Below are 24,812 nucleotides of genomic sequence, written 5' to 3'. Positions count from 1 at the left end.
AAGTCCTACAGTGGCCCTGGCTTAGGCTATAGCTTTGCTCTGAAACCCTCATCTTGGTGCCTGGCGTTGGGTCCTTTCGAGAGCACGTGGGTACGAAAGGGTGTGTGTTGGGGGGGTTCTTAACCCTTAAGCCTCCCTCGCGCACGCGCACCTGAATCAAGGGGGCGGGCAGATCGGCAAGGCGCGTGCTGAGCGGGAGGAGGAAGCAGGTGGGCGGGGCCCTGAATGAGTCCCTTTTAACCGTCGAGATGGTGGCGCTGCTGACGTTATCTGGAGGCGCGCTTGCAACGGGCTGCGGGCCACGGGGGATGGGTTGGCCGAAGGCTGCCGCCGCCGCCGCCGCTGATGTGCTCTGCTTTCCCTCAGGGCAGCTCGAGGTGCCGTTCGAGGGCTTTGCTCGCCACCCGAAGAGCTGGTGAGATCCTCAGGTGTTTTAGACTTGGCACTCCTCGCTTAGTGTCCTCCGGAAACGTTGTGCTGTGGCTCCCGTCACTCGAGTCGCAGCCACACGAAGCCTCCGCCGGCTGCAGAGCCCGATCAGTTCTGGGGGAGCCTCAAGGGGGAGGCCGGGCTCTAGCAGCTTCTTTGGGATCTTCAAAGCTCGGCCCTGTCTTTGCTCAGGGAAAAAGGCGACTGGGTGCCACGGGCAGCTTCTCATCTTCCCGCTTTATCAGAGTTCGTACTCTTGTTCTATCTATCCCAAGCAAAGGGAAAGGCTTTGCGGCACTTGAAAACCCTGCGAAAAATCGCCCTTCCAGATGTTCAGTCCTGCCTGGAATAATCGATTTCGTTTTTTTAAAACGCTTTCATTAACTTCTGGTTCTGGCGGAAAAATAGTAAAGTGCCTACGAAGATCAAAATAAGCCGGGAGAAATAGTATAAATATTGCGTTTCTAATAGTTACTGGCGTGTTTTTTGGAGGTCCTTGAAAGCGTCCCGGAGGGATAATCAGCGATTGTGGAAATGGAGACTTCAGCTTTTTTGCTGGTGAATTTTAAACATTAATTTATCTAGCGAGCTGCATATTTACATATTGAAAAGTAAAAGAGCTTAATAAGAAATGTTGCATCAGTGTTGTGTGTTTGCCCATTTGGGGAACGGTGGTCTTGTTTCCCTTTGGTGTTACAATTGGAAATACACCATCCTTAATCGCCCTGAATGACCATCTCACAGCAGGAAGTGCATTTTGAATATATTCTAGCATATGATTGTAAAATGTAATATCTGTCACTGTCTCATTGGCAAAGAGATGGGAGCATGTTGCCTGGAATGCTTGCTTTTGTAACAGTTAAACTTTTGCTGATGTTGAAGAGCACTTTTTTCTCTACTTGCCAGCTTGGCTGTCTCAGGAATTCTGGGAGTTGAAGTCCACAGGTTGTAAAAGGGCCACAGTTGCCCACCCCGACTTAGAACATTTATAAGATTGTAGCTGTCCAAAGAATATTTAACTCCCGTGGTAAAGCATATGGCAGAAATGGACCCTTCTGGTAGCACAAGACTATCAGTTTATATTTTACTTGAGTTATTACTTGAGTTATTGAGTTAAAAGTGTGAATTGGACTTGTGCTATTGACTCTGGTTATTTTTGATTGTTAAGTTCTTTTAATATTTATATATTTGCTCAGATACTTGTATGTCTTGCAAATATAATAAGAACTGCTATTCATTCTTTGCTTGTGTTTTCTAATGCATTTTTTTGCATATTGTCCTATTGTGTTGACAGAATGCTATATTTCAGAAATAAAATATCATGTATTATAGTGTTGATCTGAGGAATGTGGAATAACAAACTACTACTGAAAATTTCCAGGCTGTTATTCTTTTTACAGCTTCATATTTGCAAAAGTAGTCCTTTGTTGTTTCCCACTGAGCAGCCATCTCTAGTTTTGCTCCTCTCTACATATATTTTCTAAGAAAAAGATCACTTCTTAAAATTACTTTGCTAATATATTGTGCAATGTACTGTATTTTTCACTGTATAAGATGCACTCCCCCCCAAAAGTGGGTGGAAATGTCTGTGCATCTTATAGAGTGAATGTTGCCAAAGCCCCACCCACCCACCCCCATCCTTCATCCTTTGCCTCCCAGCAATTTGTCTCCTTGCAGCAAACTACCTGGTCAGCTTACGCACAGCCTGATTTAGCACAAGCAGCTGATTGGCGGTTGGATCAGCCTCCCGAAATATTGTCTATCAGCTGTTCCAGGCTGCAGGGATTGCCTCCTCCGCGCCTGCAGCGTCTGCGTGTCCTGTTTTCAGCGTCTGCGCACCCCAATTTCAGCCTGTTCCAGGTGGCGGGGATAGGCCGCAGCACCGCAATCCCCACTGCCTGGAACAGGCCAAAAATGGGATGCGTGGAGGCTGAAAATGGGACGCACAGAGGCCAAAAATGGGGTGCGCAGAGGTGGTGATGGGTGGTAGCGATCCCCATAGCATGAAACAGCTGATAGGCGGTATTCCAGGAGGCCGATCCAATTGCCAATCAGCTGCTCGTGTTAAATCAGGCTGTGCTGAAGCTGACCAGGCCATTTGCTGCAAGGAGGCAAATTGCTGAGAGTCGGAGGCAGATTTTTTTCTTGTTTTTCTCCCCAAAAGCTAAGTGCGTCTTATAGTCCGAAAAATACAATAAGTATAAAGTAGATGTGTTTATGTTGAAACTGACAATTATGCTTTATTTTCAGATGACAGTGTTATAGGAATGGAGACAGAAAATATAAGAAGCAAAATTATGGAGAAAGAAACTACTGAACAGAGAAAGGAACGAGAAAAAAAGAAAAGATCAAGAGTTAAACAAGTGCTTTCAGATATAGCAAAACAAGTTGACTTCTGGTTTGGTGATGTTAATCTTCACAAAGACAAATTTCTCAGAGAACAAATAGAAAAATCTAGAGATGGATGTAAGTCTGCTTGTTTTTAACTAGCAATAAAAATATATTATTACTGAAATACAGTTAATTTATTTATTAAATTTATATAACCACCCAATTCAAACAGGTTGGCTTACAAACATTCTTGAAAAATAGTTCCTGTTCACATGAATATTATTACAGATATCTATATCAATTACAGATTTAGTTTATTTAAAAACAACTGGCTCTCTGCTGCTTTTCTGATTAGATTAAATTTTTGTACTTTAAAATAATAGTTCATTCATATAACAGAACACCATATATTAGACTTTATCAGTTTTGCTGTACAAATAGGAAGTGTTTATGGTGGTAAAATCTTTTTTATGGGAGTCCTTCCTGGAATCTCATCTGATAGTTACATTGCATTTATGTACAGTTGTTATATGAAATGTAATATTGTAATGAAACTAAAATCAATTATGGAGTAATTTATGAATTAAATTAAGCATAAGCTTTATTGTAAAACTTAAATGTGCAGGGTTTTTTCTCAAAAAGAAGCATATTGTATACATTTTTGTATTATTTTACTCTATCTCTTTGTTTAAGTAAAGTAAATTATTTAAAGTCCCAATAGTGACCTCAAGCTTGACTGATCAGTTGCCCTTAAACATCTCATTTCAAGAGTTCAAATTTCATTAAAACCAACTATTCCAACTCTTGTCCAATCAGAAAAATTGAGCATTTCGTCTATCAATCAGTTCCCAAGATCAGTATAGCAAATTTTTCCCAATTCCTGTTACAATCTCCTATGCTAATTTTAATTCTTTTAATTTTAGATGTTGACATATCACTTCTGATTTCTTTCAACAAAATGAAAAAATTAACCACTGACAGAAAATTGATAGCACGAGCAGTTAAAGGTTCATCTGTTGTAGAAGTGAGTATGAAAACTTATTTATTCTGTAAGGCCAAACGGAGGAAATATTTGAAACAGATTTTTAATTTTATACTTTATAGTTGGATTTAGAAGGAATCAGGATCAGAAGACGGCAACCTTTGGGTGATCAGCCAAAAGATGTGGATAGTCGTACTGTATATGTGGTAAGATAGTGCCTATTTTCTTTCACTTTTTAACTTTTAATATTTCCTTAGGAAAAGCCAATTAAGTATTTCAATGTTTTTTGTATAAGTAGAATTTTAAAACACCTTTTGCTAGCCAACTGCCCTTATTTAGAACTTTAGCCAATTGGCACAATATTTTTGGCTCTCTTTAACACAACTATAAACATCCAGCATAAGCTAGGAGAGTCTTGGTCTGCCAACTCCTTCTTTTTCCTTTCAAGCAAAATCCTCAATTTCTGAGCACTGAGGGTCACTATTTTTTTTCTGTAAATAGTGGCAATTGGATAAGAGTTTATGAGAGATTGAATTCATGGAGAAGGATTCCTCTTTTCTTAAATCCTTCTCTTAATCCTGTGGGAATGGGGTAGAGAGCAGTCAATCCATTGACTGAAATCAGAACTGATGGGTCTTCCATTAGCACAATTTTATCCTTGAGCTGGAAAATCAAGGGGTATACAAAGTGCCATGTGCCTCCTGTCAGTCATCTTATATTGGACAGACGAACAGATGAATAAGTGTGCGTTTAGAACACAAAAATGCAGTGAAAAAGGGAGAACGAACTTCTTCTTTGGTACAACATACGAAGGCCACCAGATATAATATCGACTTCAACAATACTAGAACAGTGGTGAAAGAGGAACAATAAGAGAATAATTAGGGAAGCTATTGAAATTGAAAACAGGCCGCAGAATATGAATAGATGAGATGACGCTTCTAGGTTATCAAGTATTTGGAGACCTGCACTGAGGGAAACTCAAGTCTTAACATCAGAGGATAGGCAGAGATCCCAACAGGCAACCAGTGGTGCTGTAAAGCCTGCCAGAATCCTTCCCTCTTTGCAGAGGATAGCTAGCAATAGGGAGAGGGAGAGAACCGAGCCAGAAGATAGGCTGAGATCTCAACAGGCAACCAGTTGTGTTGTGATGCCTACCAGAATCCTTCCCTCTTTGCAGTTGACAATTAGTAATAGAGAACCAGAGAAAGCTGGGCCTTTAACATGCAGTCAGGCTGCAGCTATGATAATGAAGCGGGAGAAAAAACGGTTGCCCTCCAATCAGGACATTGAGTTGCAGGCTAACCAGCATACATCAACAGCAGCGAACAGAGAAAAGTGACAACTCCGACCTCGCAGCATACCCACAGCTTCTAAACTGAAAGTAGGGGCCCGATGATGACAAGTTAGAGAGTTTGTCAAAACGTTGCCAAAAAACTTTTAAAGTGTTGGTTAGGATTTTAGCCAAAGTTTTAAAAGACCTTACAAAGTGTTTTGTTAGGATTTTAGAGGATTTTGAGCTGGGATTTTAGCCAGGATTTTAAGATTTTAAGCATTTTAAGTAACAGATTTTTAATGACGCGGGAAAACACCAGAGATTTTAACTTTTTACATACACACACCCGCGAAACCTGAGAAGACACACACACACACACACACACATACATCTATAATTATATTTTTATCATTTTTAACTTATTACTTACCTTCTGTTACCACTTACAACTCACTGGCTGGGTTAGAATATATGTTGGAGATGCCCAGATCAGGAGATTATTTATAATTGAACTGAATATTTAGATTTTTTCTAAAATGTAATGGATATCCAGATTGGATATTCATGTTTTTCCTACTTAATTTATTTTTTTCAAGTCTATCCCACTAAGCCAGTTCACCCTATTTTCCTCCACTGAATTGTTATAGTACTGTTTGCTGGAACTGTAGTCTCCCCTGACCTTTTGCAGTCTTTTTTTCCTATTTCCAGTTTTTTATACCTGTGAATGAGAAACTGCAACCCATTCTAGAAGACCTTCAGTTGCAACCATCTAGCTAAGCCAATTATAGATTTAAATAAATTCAGGGACTTAAATAGTTCATGGGTACACATTTATGGGACAGTGAGGGAAGTATGAAAATTTCTTCTGCATCAAGAAATATAGTTTCTTTAGAAACATTTAATGTGAATATTTTATGGCATTTAGTTGAATTAATAAAGATAATTCCCAACTTTTTATTTGGGGTTTTTGTGTGTGCATAGGATAAAAGATTTCTTATGTGAAATACAAAATCATAAACCATTGCTGCCACCCACTACTGAGCATTCCTATATGTGTGTGAATATATTTCTCTGCCAAAATTGGTTATAAACAATTGATGCCATATTTATTTGTGACACTTCTGGGTTTGCACATCACTTAATTGCTAGTTTTAATGATAAAATATTAGTATCATGGTCCATGCATAGATGTGCAAATAAAGTTGGTGTTTTTTGTGTGTATACATACATAAAAAATGTAGCTTTAGGTCTGTTGCTAACTTTTGCTGTAGGAATTGCTTCCTAAAAATGTCAATCACAGTTGGATTGAACGAGTATTTGGAAAATGTGGCAACGTAGTTTACATCAGCATTCCTCGCTATAAGACCTCCAAAGACCCTAAAGGATTTGCATTTGTGGAATTTGAAACAAAAGAACAAGCTGAAAAAGCTATAGAGGTGAGGTATAAGCAATTGAAAAAATTGATTTGTCTTTAATTAAGCTGTTTAATATATACAGTTCTAGCTTTTATAAAAATACTGTTTTTATAAAACATTTTGTAGTGTAATGTGAGTTTTTCAGTGGTTAAACTCCTTTGTAGTTGTAGTGTGAAAATCTTCAGTCTTTCAGTGTGAATTTTTAACCACTGAAAGACTAACACTACAATAGAACTTGAAAGTACAGAATCTGTTATCTGAAGGAAGATATTGTGCTCTACTTAAAATGTCTTAATAGTGTCAATTAAACATTTAGAACTCTAAAATAATACTTTATAAATGTTAAATAGTTTCCAGTTCCTGGCACTGGCACTATAGAACTTGTTTGTCAATCCTTCTGGTGTTTTTCTCCTGCTGTTAAGAGGTCTGTATGCTCTGTCTGATGCTTCAGAAAGCTTCTGAAGCTCCACCAGAATTGGTTTCAAGATGGCTTCAGGAAAAAAGACCTGGTACAACTAGGAGCTATATAAGATAAGCTGTGCAGACCTTTCAATAGCAAAGAGAAAAACGTCTGAAGGTAAGTGACACATGGTAGATCCTTGGAAGTGATGGCTATTGCATATTTATCCTACGGTTGGGTAGGTAATATATAGAAAACTATGTTTGTGACTTTAAATGATATAAGAAGAATTATTGGCTGTGCTATGATCAGGCAGCCATAAAAGTAGACAGGAAGCCCGGGAGCTCCTGCTATTTGATGGTTGATTTCCTGATGAGGGACTGTGTGTGACTGAAGAGAACTATAAGCAAACTATGTTTTGTGTTGGAGAGTGATTATTCAAAGACGTGTTATTGTTTTGAGAAACCAGGTTTGTTTTTTTCACTAAGAGTAAAGAATGTTTTTTTTTACCGTTCAGAGTCTATGAGTATCTGTGTGTTTAACCAGCAACGAATCTCTTTGCTGTCCGGTCTGTTGCATACTAAGCTGAGGGAAGTAGTTACCCTCAACAATGGCTGACAGTGTGTGTGTGTGTGTGTGTGTGTGAATCTTTCTTCAAGGCTGTTGAGCCTTGTGGAAAGCTGCAACTGGTATTTTTGAGTGATTAGTGGTGGTGTTAGGGCTGATGTCATGACCTGGAGTGGTCGCAGCTGGTTGAGGCTGCTGAAAGTCTTCTACTTCAGGCGCAGGTCTAGCGCTGTGGATGAGTGCTGCTGTGCAGGCGGCCTAGATGCAAGGGGGGAGGTTTCCAGCACCCTTGTGATTGCAAGGGAGGGCATGCTGCCAAATGCCTGACTTTCTATTGTGACCATGGTGGCACTGCAACTTTAATAACTTCAGACATAGTGGTAGCTCTCTTTGTTCAGTGCCGCCATAATTTCAAATTGCTGAATAAATGGTTGTTAAGCAAGGACTAGGTATACTGCATCATAGATTATGTGTTTAAATAGATAACATATTATCTGACTTTTGCATTTTTAGTTCTTGAATAACCCACCAGAAGATGCACCAAGAAAACCTGGTATGTTTCCCAAAACAGTAAAAAACAAAGTTGTTCCTGCATTACCTACAAGTGATTCGACCGTAGTTGGTGAGTATTAACTTGGTAATGTTTAGTTTTATTACACTCCTTAATCTTCATTGAGTAGGGGAGTTGTGAAAACTCATAGGAGGAGATTAGAATATCTTAATCTCTTTAAATAAAATAGGCTCCCACCCTCCTGTCTTTTTGTAAGAGCCTTAAAACCTGATTCTGCCAGATGTTTTGGGGTCTCAATGGAGAACTTTCACACTGGAGGTGGTTGTCTAATTAAAAGCTAATCCCCCTTCCCTCCACCCTTCCATATACCTGGCTATCTCTCTTCCCATTTTATGTTAATGAATTTATGTTGTCTATTCTGTTATTTTATATTCGGTGATTTTAATGTTTTTAATGTTTATTATACTGTTTAGCTGCTGATGGGTAGCAAATAAATTTAATAAATAAATAAATAGCCTCTGTAGACCCCTTGGAATCAAAAAGGGCAAAAATGTAATTTATTCAGACTATTGAGACAAATTTTCTTATTTTATGTAGAAGAAAAAAAGAAGAAGAAAAAGAAAAAATCTAAAACAAAGAAGGAAAACAGCCAATCAAATACTGGAGTAAAAGATGTATCCATGGCCAGTTCTACAGAATGCACCAAAAGTCATTGGACAATATCAGAGAGTTCTGAAACAGAATTATCAGAAATCCAACGTCACTCTTCAAAGAAAGAAAAGAAGAAACTTGATAAAACACAAAGCTTGGGTTTAGGAGAAACTAGATCAGGAAAGAGGAAACGGAATCGCTCTGATGATGGAGAGATGTCAGTTGTAAAAGTGAAGAAAATTTCTCAGAAAGATAATGTTCACTCTGCAAAGGAGCAATCAGCAGGACTGGAAGATTCCAAAGGTAGTTTTACATTTCTAATTTTTCCTACTGATTTTCTAATCATGAACAGGATTGGGAAAAAAAATTCTAGTGATACTGATGCTTTTGTGAAAGAGAATGAAAATTTGTTCCAGCTTGAAAAAAGGAAAGAAAATCCTTTTTTTTTTTTTATGACTCTTTCTTGGAATGATGAAAGTAGAAAAAATAAAATAATTTTGTTAATTTTTTCCAGTAAAATTTATAGGTTGAATCCACTGTTACCATTCTGATGTCATTCTGACATTGGTCCAAATGCTGAATGTTTTCATATCCATATACAGCAATGTGTTTTATGTATCTAGTGCAGGGGTGTCAAACTCATGTCCTGACAGTGTCGTCACATGACATATCAGGGCTTTTTCTGCCTTTGCTAAACCGGGCGTGGCAAGCGTGTGATGCATCCAGCCCATGGGCCAGGAGTTTGACAGCCCTGATATAGTGGATAGGATGAAGTAGGGAAGAGGAAATCTTCAGAAAATCCCATTATGTGATCTAAAGTGTGCTTAAAAAGATTTATTAATGGGTACATATTTGCAATTCTGTATTTCCAAATGCATACATGATGTTTTCAAGATGTTTGCATTAGGCTAGAAATTTAATGTGAGATTTAAAAAGAGGATTTTACTGCTGTGTAGTGAAGAATTATGCCAGATATGTCTTAAAACTAATCAAAATGTCAGTTTGAGTGCATCACTCTGGGTTGGAGAAACCAAAGTTCAGTCATGAAAATCATGGGGCAACCTTAATCAGTTACGCTACAATATAAAATTATATTGCATATGATAGAATCAAATACACTGACCTGAACTCCTTGCAAGCTGTTTATAGTAACTTTAACCCATTTTTATTTAGAAATTTCAACTGAAGAAGAAAGAGAGATTGGTGATAAGAAAGAAACTTCTCTTTCAAAGGCTAAAAGAAAACACAAGAAGAAACATAAAGAGAGACATAAGATGGGAGAAGAAGTTATTCCACTGAGAGTTCTCTCAAAGTATGTTAAAAAATATGCGATTTGTTTGCCATATTGGAGAACAGTAGTTAGTATTTTTACTGTTTCTGATGAAATGATAGTATGTTTGCCTACATTGTTGATCAGGAAGGTGGGATAAGAATTCTTGTTAATTCATTAATGTTATTTTTTTTCTGATTGAATTAATGATTTGTAAAATGTTAGTGTTGAAGATGGCCAAGCAACCTTAAGCATTTAACCTGTACCAGTTATTCCTGTAGTTCCTGTCCCATAAAATTTCCTCATATACTTGTATAGTAACCTATTTTTATTGAACTTTTTTTCTTTTTAACTACTGTAAAATGCTCATTTGATTTTTAAACGTATATTAAGAAAGTGTTTTGGTAGCTAAGGAGAACTTGATAGTGTAAATATAAATTTCTCTTCTACTGCAAATTGTGTCTTGTGTAATACAGTTCACTGTGTTACAAGAAAAGAAAATCAATTACATTAAATAAAATATAGTTCAGTAACCCCTACTTGAATGATATTTTTTCAGTCTAGAAAATACCTGCAATCCAGAAATCACTTATTTGTTCTTTAATCAATATTAGCAAATAAAAAATGGACTAGAGGTTAGGGATAGCAATTGGGATCGCTTAGTGACGGCAATCCTAGCAATTCCCCCATCATTAAGGAGGATTGTAGGTTGTTTAGTGTATCCCAGGTGTCTCACAAACAAGCTGATAGACAGGTAAAGCATAGGGGGCTGGAGACCTCTATCAGGTGGGAATGAATAAACAAGATGCAAGTTGCAACATGGTGCAAGTGGAGTTGAAACATGGGTAGCTTTGCTAGATAGGGGAAAGTGTAAGTGACTTACCAGAATGATTGGCAACCTTCCCTGCTGGCTTCCCCATTTATTTCGGTCATGGGAAGCCAGTAGAGAAGGTTCCAAATTGCAATTGTGTGACTGTGGGACACTGCAGCCATCTTAAGGCTGAACCAGTTGTTAAGTGGCCAGATCATGATCAGTGACTGCGGGGATGCTGGGATGTCCAGAACATCAAGGACCTGTCATAAATTCTACTTGTTCAGAACTATAGCAATTTTTAATAGTCACTGAATAAGGACTACATGTATTCAAGCTTTGATCTAGTGATCTCTAAGATGAGTGAATATCCAAGCAAACTTTTATACAGTATTTAAGTTTTCTTAAACAGTTAATGCATAACTAATCTTTGTGTAGAAACATAAAATACACACAGTTGCTTGTGGTTTTAAGGTCAATCCAAAATATATCTAGCCTGGCATCCCTAGAAAGACTCCTAGCGACTAATGGGTATTAGGTGATGCTCTAGAAACTGAATTACATATTTTTTTAGTATTTTAGAAACAAATTAAAAATAATTATGTAATCATTTTCCAATAAATACACCAGTTTTCTCAAGTATATAAGCTTTAAGAAAGATAATATGAAGTTCAGATAAATGAACTTCAAAAAGTCATATAGATGCCTTCTGTATGAATAAATGTTTTAGCCACCCTTTCTTTTAAATCATCATAGAACCAGTTATGTCATATTGAGAAATAGGAACCTTTCATCCCTGTATACAAAAGAAATTCCATTCTTTTTACATTTAACGTTTTGTTTCCCATCATTTCCAACCTTTGTGTTACCATTTTTCAATCTCCATTCTGTAGGAATGAATGGATGCATCTGAAACAAGAGTATTTGACCCTACAGAAAGCCAGCATGTCATCCCTGAAAAAAGCAATGACCAAAGCAAACACTGTGCCCCTTGGAACAATGGAAAGAGATGTCTGCACGGCAGATGACTCCGCAACAAGAAATGGCAAATGTAAACATAATTGTGAATTTCTTGTGTTTCTTTTTTAAGGACGGGCTTATAGTTTAAGAAAAATTGAGAAACATATGAACTTAATTTTAAAATTATATTACAAAATTGGTTTATTTTAATAAAATAACAAACTTCCATGGAGTGAAGATACATTTTGGACACGGACTACTTGTTCATTTTAGGGCCTTCTGACAAAGGATGTTCACATTGCATAGAAAATCAACCAGTGCAATCTCCACCTTCGCTGGAGGTGAGATCTGCTCTCACCCTCTTGGCCTTCCAAAAGGGACTCAAAACCTGGCCCTGCTGGTTGGCTTGAGGCCCCTATGGAGGAATTCCACCCTGAAGGACGGGGAAGAGGAATGCAACTTCCATCCTACTCATGTACTGGTTCCTTGTTTACTCAATTTTTGTTAATGTTTTGATGTTTGTAATATTTTAATGTTTTTGTATTTGGGTTTTTATGATATAAGCCACCTGGAGGCACTCGACTACAATTAAATAAAATAGAAAAGTATGGTATTTGTTGATAGAACAGGAAAGATTTCATGTAGTTGCAAAGGGGGGTTTCAGTGGCTCTACTGGTGAGGAATGGAATCCATTGTAATCTACCACAACCTGTGGGCATCAGTCAGTGTTGACTATTTTATGGCCTGGTATTGTCCACTCCCCTTAAATCTTGCTTTAGTTATCACATGGCATTTGCATTTTTTAAAGCAAAATTCCTGGTGAACAATCTAGAACAGTGGTTCTCAACCTGTGAGTCCCAACCCCTTTGGGGGTCAAATGACCCTTTCACAGGGGTCACCTAAGACAATCGGAAAACACATATTTTCAATGGTTTTAGGAATAATTTTATGGTTGGGGGTCACCACAACATGAGGAACTGTATTAAAGGGTTGCAGCATTAGGAAGGTTGAGAACCACTGGTCTAGAATGATCAACATAAAACAACATTCTAGTGCATTTGTAAATGTTCAGGAGGACAGTAGAGGGAGATACTGATTGCATGACTTCCTTTCTGTTCAAACAAATATTGCTAAACTATAGTTGGCAATATTTGTCTGCAATGCTTATATATGTTTTGTAATCAATTAGCCAAGTGTTACCTGTGCCTCAATAGAAATAATTAGAAGCACTAATTAAGTGCTAATTAAGCACTATTGACGACATCTAGAAAATATTCAGTTTTGTCTGTACTTTCCTTTAAGTAGCGTAGACCGTTTATTATTTACAATATGTCTTTAGCTTGTTGAAACCTAGTAATAATTTAAATTAAAAGATTCCCTACTGATTAAGTTAGTTTTAATGTCTACTTTCATTAGAATGGGTTGTAGATGAAAGAACCTGGAGCTGCTTTATAATGAAAACACATTCTTAGATTGAGCATGTGTTCATAAATCCCCCCTCCCTCCCTTTCCCTCTCTCTCTCTCTCTCTCATTTTTAAAATTATATTACCTAGTGAATGTTCTTCTTTTTTGAATTAATAGGTATCAGCAACAATGATTTAGCTCCTGCTGAGAAGATTCATCCAATGGGACCTCAGTTTGAGAGTGGAGTGATTGTGAAAATCCTTGGTACTGATCCACTGCCAGGCAGGAAGCACATCAAGGTAATGCTTTAGTGCTCTTAGAGAAGCAATTATCTTTTTCTTGGAATATCTGTTTTATTTATTTATATATTTTTCACATTTATGAACTATTTCCCGGAGAGAGGATTGTGATTATGACTTTGTTTAAAGTCTGATTGTCAGCTACTCTAGTGATGCACATGCTTTAATTAATCTTTACTTCTGGATTATTTAACGGAGGAAGTAGAATTAATTTTTTTTAAAAAAAGAATTCAATTACTTAGCTATAAAACAGTTGCTTGCCTGTACAAATAAATTCTTTTTAAGTCATAATTTGTCATTATTTCTATAGAGGTGAATTAATTTTCTTTTGTGATTTGAGAAAAGATTGCTCCTAATATCTAACGCTGATACTTAGCACATATGCCTTTTGTTATATTGGTTAATGGATTATAAATCTGTTTAATATTATTGCTGGAATCTTACATTAAAAATATTTTCTGTTCTAATGAGTATTCCATAGGTAGTACAGATTGGCTTGTAACTTTTAATTAAGAGGTTAAATTTCAATATCAGTTTGCATCTGAATTCTTTTCTGTGATACATCTTCATTGTCAGATCTAATATGTATCTATGAAGACAAAGCATTTTTTTAAAAATGTGATCAGTCTGAAATATGCAATTACTAACATATAATGCAAACTAATAGCATACTTCAGTGACAGAAAAATAACTCTGAGAGTCTCTTAATATTAAATATCTCTGTTATTTTTTCATGATAGAACATTAAAATCTGTGGCTAGCACGCAACTATCCTTTTGAATCTTTTTTAAAAGTCTGGCATAGAGAGTTGATCTATGATGACAGCTGAAAAACTGAGCTATGAAACAGAAAATCTGCCAGTTTGAATAGTTCTTTTGTTATGTATTTTTTAGATATTTTTAGAAACTCCTGTTTTCAGCCTCAGTCTTTTCTATCCAATCTATAACATGGGTAAATACTTAATGAATTGTACTTAATAGAACAAACAATGTTTTTGTACAATATAAATTAATATTTAAAAATTTAAATATTATGATCATTACCTAGGAAATGTATAATGTAAAAATGTTTGACTTGCTCTTCTGTGAATATAGTATATATCCTGGACTGAAAGGGTTTTTAGATTTGGGGTTTTTTAATATGAATTATATATTATGTATTTTATATTTTTAACTGGTTGTTTTATTGTGAGCCGCCCTGAGTCCTCGGAGATAAGGCGGCATATAAATTTTATTAAATAAATAAATAAATAAATAAATATAGAGGTGCAGGTGGCTACTAGATTGATAGCAGACTCCACCTTCCTGCTTTGCACTTTGCTCTCCAACCATCCATCTTTTTGTTATATTGATGTGTTCTCATGTTCTTTTTCTTTGTTTATTTTACTATTCTGTTATTTTACTTCTGCTATATTTATAACTTTTCATTTCTTCCTTTTTATTGTTGTAAGCCACCAGAGTAGCCCCATGGTAAGATGGGTGGCAAATAAATTTAAGAAATAAATAATATTTTGGCTGTAATCTTGCCAGATTTATCATCTGAAACTGGTTGTTAAAATTTAACATTGCCTCTAATTGCTATGGAATCTATATGTTCAGAGTTGGAAAAGTACAGATAAATTCTTGCTTGTGAATTATGGTACAGTATATTTATTGTGATTCACATCTGGATGTGCAGGACTTAAAGAACTGAAACAGTAGAAGGTTTTAATTTCAGTAAATAAAGCACTTTAAACAGTGTGTGCCAGATATATTAGAATTTGAAAATAGGTAGCATTTGTTATTACCGTGTAATTCACTTATTGGCCTTGTACAAGTTTTGTAAACTGAGCTACCTCACAGAGAAAGTAAGACGCTGGTTTAACAGAACAATGGCATACACATTTTGTAATCAAATTATTTATTGAATCATTTTATTGTGATGTTACAGTGGCAAGCTGAATTGGCAAAAAGCATGAAAATGAAAAGTTTACTGGTTGTAGGAGAAGTAGTGGAAGAGTCTGTGGGTAGAGTCAAAAGAATCAGCCTAGAGCAGCGGTTCTCAACCTGGGGGTCGCGACCCCTTTGGGGGTCGAACGGCCATTTCACAGGGGTCGCCAAAGCCCTCTCTCGCCCTCCCCCCACGCCTTCACTCACCCTCACTCTCTGCTCTGTTGGATCGCCGGCTGTTCGCTTACCCCGCCCACTCTCAATCTATTGCTGCCTCCTGAGTCCCAGTTGATGGCTAGAGGAAAAAAAACTGTTTAAATTCTTGCCGCGGGGCTTCAAAGGGCCGCCCTATAGCCAGTGGTGGGATTCTGCCGGTTCTGCCCCACCCCTCCGCACCACTATTTATTGCCAATAAATAGTGGTGGGCGAGGGGCGGGCGAGCCAGCAATTTAACAAATGGTTCGGTGTTTTTTTGTAATTTTATTGGCCCGCGGAGCTTCAGCATAGGCTAATTAGCCCTTGATTAGATCGGCTCCCGGCTCTCAGCTGATTTGCTCTCAGCTGTTTTGCTCAGGGCTCTGCTGCTTGTTTGCAAAGAGTGCTGGAGCAACTTTTTTTTCCCCTAGCTATGCTGAAAAACGAAACTGAAAGTAAAGCAGGCTGTTGGCTTTGCTGTTGCTACAACGTTGGAAAATTAGGCAGGCAGATTTCTTTTCTTTTTCCTCATCAAAAAAGGTAGGTGCAAACAATGGGAAATTTAGGGCAAAAGAGGAGAGTTCAAGATTTTAAAACACAAAAGAAAAAAAGCTCTATTTAACTAGGGAATTGTAATAATTGAGATACTATTAATTGTATATTGTGCTGAAAGCAGAAATGGTTTAAGTTGTGGTTTGGAGGAATATATGGGGGAAATTATTTGGTTTATTATTATTGGTAAATATAATTAATTGATTTGTAAGAAATTGGATTGCATGGAAATAATTGGAATATTCATGTTCATATTGATTAATATACAAAAAAGGTAGTTATATAACTAATTGATTTATATTAAAATGTTGAATTTATATTAAACAACTATAATATTACATAATTAACCAATGTGAGGATGGATATAAAAATAGATGACAATGGGAAGGGGTATAATATAGAATAGAAGGGAAAAATTGAATTTGATTAAGATTAGAGATGAGGATGAAGGGTAATATTGGTTTTTTAGAAAAATAGATGAGGAATAAATATGGCAAAAAGGAAATATAGAAATTGTAAATTTAATTGAAATGACTAAACACTGTTTAAATTTGTGAACCGGCCAAATACTCTGTTCAAAGAAAATACATTGTATGTTTGTATGTGTGTTTCTAATTATTGTTATTTATTCATATTTATTCTCTTTTATTCTTTAAAGTTTAACAATTCTTTTAGTTTAAAGTTTAACATTCTTTATCTTAATATCTTTATATTTGTTTGGGGTTGGCTTTCTTCCCTTTCATCTTTTTTATTGTAAAGCAATCTTTCTCCTCAAACCTACCACTTCTCTCTTTTCTTTCCTTCTTACTTTCTCTTCCTCCCCCTCTTCTACTCCTCCCTACTTCCTCTTCCTTTCTCCTTCTCCTCCTTTCTTCCTCCGTCTCTTACCCTCACTCCTACTCTAATTTTCCTTCCCTTCCTTCATCTCTCTCTATTGCTGTATCCTTTATGCATATGGACTACTCAGAGGGCTGAAAAAGTTATTTCTGACTAGTCCTCGCACTTTTGACCAGTCCTCGAACTTACGACTGTCCTCACATTTTACGTTTTTGCCCTATCTTGTCACCATGGTGAAGAGAAGCAGTTGTGAAATGAGTGACACGGTTGTTAAGAATGCTACAATGGGCATAAATGATGACCAGTCATAAGTGCGAAGACTGGTCAAAAGTGCGAGGACCTATCAGAAATCACTTTTTTTAGCCCTCTGGTATTCCTTTTGTGCACATGGACTACTCAGAGGGCTGAAAAAGTTATTTTTGACTGGTCCTAGCACTTTTGACTAGATCTCGAATTTACGACTATCCTCACATTTTACGTTTTTTGCCCTATCTTATCACCATGGTGAAAAGAAGCAGTTGTGAAATGAGTGACATGGTTGTTAAGAATGCTGCACGGACATAAATGTGAGGATGGTCATAAGTGTGACGACCAGTCAAAAGTGCGAGGACCTGTCAGAAATGACTTTTTTCAGCCCTCTGAGTAGTCCCTATACATATAGCCATGGCCACCCGGTCACGACCAGCTAGCCACGCCCACCCAGTCACATGACCTCCAAGCCATGCCCACAAAATAAGCCACGCCCACAGAACCGGTAGTAAAATAATTTAGAACCCACCCCTGGTTGGGGGTCACCACAACATGAAGAACTATATTAAAGGGTCGCGGCATTAGGAAGGTTGAGAATCACTGGCCTAGAGTCTCTATATTTCTACAGGTGGACTAAGTCCAACTCTTCTTAAATTCTATTAGCCCTTATCTAGCACCAAAATAGTGGTAACCATTAGTTAACTAGATGTCAGCTTTGAAACGGATCAGGCCTGTCGTAGCCATCTTTCCATTTCTGAGCTTGCCAAATTGGGGGTAGGGGGAAGATCTGGAATGTCAGGCCAGACATTGATAAAAGATCATCCCGTGGGAACCAAGGTCATCTCAAAAGGTGCTGGCCAGAGACTGAGAGGAGTTGCCAAAGAGATGCCAGAACACCTAATTGGACAATGTGACCTTTGACAATGAGGAAGGGCATTATCTATTCTTTAATTATAAAGAAAATGCGGGAATTATTTAGAACTGGTTTTATTTTCATCCGTGCCGAAATGATGTACTCAATAAAGCAATTCTTTGAGAAAGCTGAAAGTCTCGGAGTGCTGAGTTGGTTGGGTTCATTAGTTGGAACCTTGACATTAGATTCCTGTGCATAGGCATGACCAACAAATCAGTTTAACATGTAGCCCTGGTCTTTCATGCCAGACATTGATTAGAACTGTATATCTTGAAAATCTGTGTCCTAATCAATTGGATTTTAGAGAGCTACAACACTGTATGTATGAGCAGGGTAGAGATGGTGTGAAGGAGGTAAAGATGTATTTCATGAAGATAAAGATATAAATGGAATTCTTACTCGTTTCTTGAGCATTGTCGTATTGCTCAGATTTGCAGCATTTGCTTATTTTTTTTCTTTGTACATTTTTTGTCCCCATTGCGTGATTTAAAAATATTGTTTTTCCCCTCTCTTCTTAACAAGTACATAAATTAAGAAGAGATTGTAATATAACGTATCTGCTGTGGTGCATCCATTTCATCCTAGGACATGCTAACAACAGTCGCTGATGTTGCTTATGTTGACCTGCTGGAAGGAGATACAGAATGTCATGTACGGGTTAAAACACCTGGAGATGCACAACTTTTAATAAACTCACATAAAGATCTGCAGGCAAAGAACAACTGGAAACTTGAGATCCTTACAGGTGAGGTTTATACATTTTACATTTACATTCATGTGGTTGCATAGGTTATATCAATTTTGGGAATACTTTTACATTTGTTAATGTAATGCTAACTGTTATCACTTATGTTTGTGTCTGGAACTTAAACCATGTATTTCCCTTTGTTAAAAAGAAATCACTGTTAATAGGGGTTACAATTTGTCTGGAATGCCAATTGCTAGATACTGGTAGTCCTTGACTTACAACAGTTCATTTAGTGACCATTCAAAATTACAGCACTGAAAAAGTGACTTATGACCATTTTTCAGATACAACCTTTGCAGGATCCCCATGGTCACGTGATCAAAATTCAGATACTTGGCAACTGAGTCATATTTATGATAATTGCTGTGCCTCAAGGATATGTAATCACCTTTTGTGACCTGACAAGCAAAGTCAATGGGGAAACCAGATTCACTTAACAACTGGGTTACTAATTTATCAACTGCAGTGATTCACTTAACAACTGAGGCAAGAAAGGTTGTAAAATGGGAATAAATTCACTTAGCAAATGTCTCGGTTAGCAACATAAATTTTGGGCTTAATTGTGGTCATAAGTCGAGGACTGCCTATACACCCTTTTAAATTAGGATGATGGAGAGTAGTCCAGTAGTATATAAACAGGCGAGCTTATTAAGAATGCTGTGTTCCTTATTCCCTCATTATAGTTTATTCTCTGACCATCAAAATTATTACATAACAAGAAAAAATTCAAGTCCAATTTTTGCCCTGCTTTCCTTCAATTTTTAGCTCGTTTTCAAAATGTTAAGACCCATGTATATGTTAGGTAACAAATATGTAAAAGGGGGTCACTCAATAAATGATCTCTGATGGAAAGGACTAAAATAATTAGAGATTTCATTTATCTTTTATAATTGTGACTTTTCAAATTTATGTACAATATGTACTGTATTTTATCTCCCTTCCTCTTAGTCATATTTCAACAAATGTAAAATCAGGAACATGTTTTGAGTTCTTATATTTGCTCTTTGCTTCTTCCTCCACTCTTTTTGATAGAATTTTAAGGCAGTATTTATACTAAGAGTTCCTACTAAAAATATTTTTATTTATTCATGCAGTACAGTCAGCAGTACAGAACAAATAAAAAGAAAAAAGATGCATGTTGTATAACTTGAAAAGAATTGCAGAATTTTCTCTCATGTTTTCTTCTACAGAAGTAAATTATAGATGTTAGTCACTTTCATCCAAGTAGGAATAAATGGGGGAAGTGGCTGTACATGACAGTTTTACTTCTCATGTCTAATGATATTGTGTGCTTAAGGTAGAGATTTAAAAATGGGTTTATCAGGAGTACCACTTATGCATAGGACTTTATGTGCTTTTGGACTAACATGCTTTCTGCCCATATCTCCCACCAGGGTTTAGTCCTATTTCTTTATTGTTATGGGTGTGATAAGAACATCTTTCTAATGTAAGAATAATAATGTATTGACACAACATGTTAAGTAAAATTGTGTACTTTGGTTCAATGCATTTGTATTAAGGTGATCATGAACAAAGATACTGGCAGAAGATCTTGGTGGACCGACAAGCTAAACTGAATCAACCTAGAGAAAAGAAACGGGGCACAGAAAAAGTAAGACAAATGATCTGAAACACCTAATTCATACATAGATGTTAATAAAATCCCAGGTTTCATTCTTTCAATGGGAGATGCACAAATTCAGTTGCACTGAGACTTTTGACACCTAATGCCAGTCAGAATAAACCCTTGTGAGCTAGACATAATTGATCCATATAGCACTGCTAGAACTACTGATCAATATAAAGCAGCTTTAATTTTTTAAGATAGTTCAGGGGTTCTGTAGTAAAATTATGTGCCATCTGAAAGGTGAACAAATTTGTTACTGCCCAGATTTTCCATCATCATATTCTACTGTAAAAGCATATGTAGTAATGCATTTGTTAGTCTTTAATATATCTCAAGACTTTTTGTTGAAACTATTTGAGAAATACAGTTCCTCAAATACAGTTAGAATACAATATACTAACACCTGTCCAATAACTGAAACAAAAAAACATTATTGTGGTCATTAAGCAGCACAAGGGAATTGGTATTCAAATATCCAAAACTAAATTGACAATATCAAGGTAAAAGAATTTTGGCTAAAAAGCAGTATTAACTAGCCCAATATTAATACAGGTATTCCTTGGTTGCCAACTATTTTTTACAACCAGTCCTCCATGTTCTGGCCATCCCAGCATCCTTGCAGTCATATGATAGCAATCTGGGTACTTGGTAATTAGCTTGCAATTACAACACAGTTACGATGTCACATGATTGCTATTTGCAACCTTTCCTGCTGGCTTCCATAAAGCAAAGTCAATGGGTAAACTGGCAGGGAAGATCACAGATTGCACCAGTACCATCCAGAATCCACCCCCACCACACTCACACTGTGCATTCCCACATCTCCCCGACCATTTGAATACCTTCACTGCACCCCGTGTGGGAGCCACACATAACTAGCTATTCTTGTACATTCTCTCTGAACCTCATGTTCACATTGCGCCTGACTTTCCTCCTTCCCAACCTTCACTGAACTCATGCTATATTTTGTCAGTCACCCACATACCATCTCCTATATGGTAGCAGCTACTTACTTGCTGGGTAGCCTGCTTGCAAGCTGCCTTCACCACTGTCTTTAGTTGTTGGAAGCTGGCAGAAAGTTACAAAGAGGTCCTTGCTTAATGATCCCTGAACCTCACTTAACAATAGCAATGGGGACTGCAGGGATTGCCATGACCAACCATTGTGGGCAGCTGATGTCATGGTTAGCAATAGAATTATTGAGAATTCCAATGTTCGTCAGAATTAGGCATTATTTTAAAAAATATTATAGATTGTGTATAAAACAGGGATAACCTGGGTCCAGAAATAAATCCTGTTTTGTTAAAAAAAAATGTTTGAGACTACACCATCCAGAATTCCTCAGTCCTTGTCGAAGTTGCTAAGATTAAAGCCTCTGCACCGGAGACAAATTCCTTGTGTGTCTGAACGCACTTGGCCAAATAAAGTATTCTAAACTGTGGTAGACTAATTGGGACCAAATAAACCAAATTCGAATCCCCGTTCCATCATGTTGCTTACTAAGGTTTTCTCATTTGGTAAGTCTATATTGCCCACTAAGTTTCTGCAAATCTTTTTAAAAAAATATTTGAGGATGAAATTAATGATTAAGTAGCCAACCTTTTAAAGGATTTTGTTAAGTTGGAAGTACATATGAAGAGCTGTTCTTTTCCAAATAAAGTATCTTTTTTATTTTAACTTTTTTGTTTCAAATGATAGTTTTATGGATAATGTTAATATTTTCTGAATTAAAATAGTAATATATGTTTTCTTTTATAGCTAATAGCAAAAGCTGAAAAAATGAGACTGGCAAAGACTCAAGAGATAAGCAAGCATATACGTTTCTCTGAGGATGAGTAAATGTACGACTTACATGAAATGCTTATAAAGAGAAGAAACAAATGTATGATAAAGTATCTTTGTTTCATAATGCAAACAGACAAATGAGATTGTGCTGAATTTGATAGAATGGAATACTACTTGAGCCTGTTTGGAAGGATTACATTGAACAAGTGTGTGTGTATGTTTGCACAAATATTTTTATAAGCTGTTGTAAGAATGAAATAAAAAACTGAAATATTTGTTTCTTAAAATAAATGGGAATGAGACATCCTAAAATTCATTCTAAAGGTCTGCTTAAAATGGAAAGTTGTCTTACTTTCTGATGAGGGGGAAGATGAGAAATTAGCGACACAGGTTTCCCTGTGTACTCCATGAAAAAAGACTTAAACTGTAAATGGAATCAAAATTAAGTTGTACATCATCAATTTTATTCTATTTGCAGTATCAGAGTTCCTTGCCATAGATTAAGGAACATAAGTTTAACACCATGTTCTCTGTTTGTAACCCAAAACAGTATTGTTATTGGTATACAATAAAGGAGCCTGTGAAGCTTTATTTCATAGTAAGCAAAGAATATTTAGTAATTCTTATGGCCCGTTAGTCAGCTCTCACAAATTTTCTTCTAGTCCTCTAGAGCAGCTTCATTCAATCACAAGAAATATACAAAAGAAAATTAGCATAAAACAGCATTCTATCCTCTTTCTGTGGACAAGAAAGAAAATCTTTTTTTTTCAGCTCCATAGATGTATACCTTTACTTTTCCAGTGGTATATCCATGTACTCATATCTTACCTATGACAGGAGAATTTGTAGATATGAATGATGTAATCAGCATTATTTCTCATGACCTTTGGGAAATATTTTCAAACAAGATTGGTATTTTGCCATATTGCAAAGTACCATCTTCCTGGACTCAGTCTGGATGGCTTGGATTCCACCTTTCTTATCTTTTTATTTATCTGATATGACATTAACTTCTTAAGAATTTATCAGAATGGTGTATATATGGTCCAGTTTCCCTTAAGCTCTCAGAAAGAAAGTAAGATACAGATGTTACATTATCTTATGCTCCCATGTAAGGTTTTATGAGATTTCACTGTTACCTTAGTGGCTGGAGATTCTCTCTTTTTACATACCAGATATCCTGTACAGGTAGTCCTCAACTTATGATCACAATGAGTCCAAAATTTCTGTTTCTAAGAAAGACAAATGAGCTTTGCCTCATTTTACGATCTTTCCTGCCACAGTTGTTAAGCGATTCACTGAAGTTGCTGAGTTAGTAACACAATTAAATGAATCTGGCTTCCTACCGACTTTGTTTGTCACTAGTTTACAAAAGATAATCGCATTATCCAAGGACACTGTAACCCTCAAAAATATGAGTCAGAATTTTGATGACAAGACCATGGGATGCTGCAATGGTCATAAGTGTGAAAAATGGTCATGTCACTTTTTTCAATACTGTTGTAACTTCAAACGGTCACTGAACTAACTAAGTCGAGGTCTACCTGTATGTTGTTTTCATTTTAATTTTGTAAGTCCTTTTTCTGCAAGTTCTTGTGATGCTTCAAACAAAACGGTCCAAATGCTTTTTCTTGCTTTGAATTTTGTACTGGTATGTTTTTTCTATCAGAGTAATAAGAAAAGAAGTTAAATTCTAATAATTCTCTGCTAATCCAAGAAAAATATATGCAAAATAATTTAGAAACATTTTAGTTTTTCAACCATTGACATTCTGACATAATCAGCAACACAAGCAATCATATAAGTAGCTCCATGTGTTTTAAAAGTTCAAGTAGCTCACTGACAGCACTAGCTCATCCTGGAAAATTTAGCTGTTAAACTGCACATTCCAAAGCTATCAATAGACAGCTTCTTCCTCCATTTACTTTTACTGACTACTCTGATACTAGAATATATTGTATAGGCATTCTTTCAAAGGAAGGACAACTGACATATTCTTGATTAAGAAGAGATTATTCTTAATTTCTGAACTAAAATTATTTATACACTTAAGTATATGGAAATTGTTATAGCAAAGAAAACGTATAATATTTATTTTCATTTTGTTATTTCACACAGTATTTTATGTAAAATTCTGTAAGAATGTGAAGATAACAATTTTTAGATTTTATCTCTGACGTAAAGCTGTTATACAATATGTGGAGAAATGTTTAAGTACTTTGTCGGGAATAAGCTAAGATAAGTTTTGGATTTGGTGCAGACAATGCAAATACTAATTCTGGTGCAAAACTAATGGCAGGAAAAATTGTTTCTGCAGACTAAAAAAAGGAGGCCCTAAAAAGTATTTGCAGTGGTGAGTGTAATCCACACTATCCAGAAACCACAGTTGACAGGCTACTCCTTGATACAGAGTTGTCTGTTATTAAGATTTAAAAGTCTTATATATGACTTACTTTCATATTTATACCATTAAAACCACGTGAGTGAAAGAATTTGGTAATTTTGTTCAGCAGCTTTCTGTATATGCAAAACTCAATTGGCTTTTTTCTGTTTGCAGTGGACGCAAAAACTCTTTCTAGCTCTCAGGCTCACAATAATTAGTCCCAACTCTTGTGTTACTTGATTATCTTTGTGTTGAAATATAGTTCTGAATAGCCCTTTCTATTTAACA

At 36.4% G+C, this 24,812-nt stretch overlaps 1 protein-coding gene across 3 annotated transcripts; it reads left to right on the top strand.

Moving 5' to 3' along the window:
- The first annotated feature begins 251 nt into the window (after positions 1 to 251).
- LARP7 (La ribonucleoprotein 7, transcriptional regulator) lies at positions 252 to 22,453 on the top strand. 3 transcript variants are annotated; one of them, XM_070948129.1, is made up of 13 exons: positions 252 to 415; positions 2,680 to 2,895; positions 3,684 to 3,784; positions 3,865 to 3,948; positions 6,290 to 6,454; positions 7,914 to 8,022; positions 8,509 to 8,865; positions 9,736 to 9,874; positions 11,537 to 11,694; positions 13,186 to 13,307; positions 18,567 to 18,726; positions 20,250 to 20,341; positions 22,115 to 22,453. In XM_070948129.1, the coding sequence occupies exons 1-13, from the start codon at positions 346 to 348 to the stop codon at positions 22,193 to 22,195; spliced, it is 1,854 nt and encodes a 617-aa protein (XP_070804230.1). In that variant the 5' UTR covers positions 252 to 345; the 3' UTR covers positions 22,196 to 22,453. The 3 variants fall into 3 exon arrangements, with proteins under 3 accessions (XP_070804230.1, XP_070804231.1, XP_070804233.1); XM_070948130.1 differs by having other exon boundaries at positions 354 to 428; XM_070948132.1 differs by lacking the exon at positions 252 to 415 and adding an exon at positions 694 to 987.
- Positions 22,454 to 24,812: the final 2,359 nt, after the last annotated feature.

Source organism: Pituophis catenifer, unplaced genomic scaffold (assembly GCF_029215685.1).
Source record: "Pituophis catenifer annectens isolate HBS135680 unplaced genomic scaffold, rPitCat1.0.hap2 SCAF_8, whole genome shotgun sequence".
NCBI lineage: Eukaryota > Metazoa > Chordata > Lepidosauria > Squamata > Colubridae > Pituophis > Pituophis catenifer.
The sequence above is the reverse complement of the archived record's forward strand: the minus strand, read 5'-3'. Positions and strand labels throughout refer to the sequence as shown.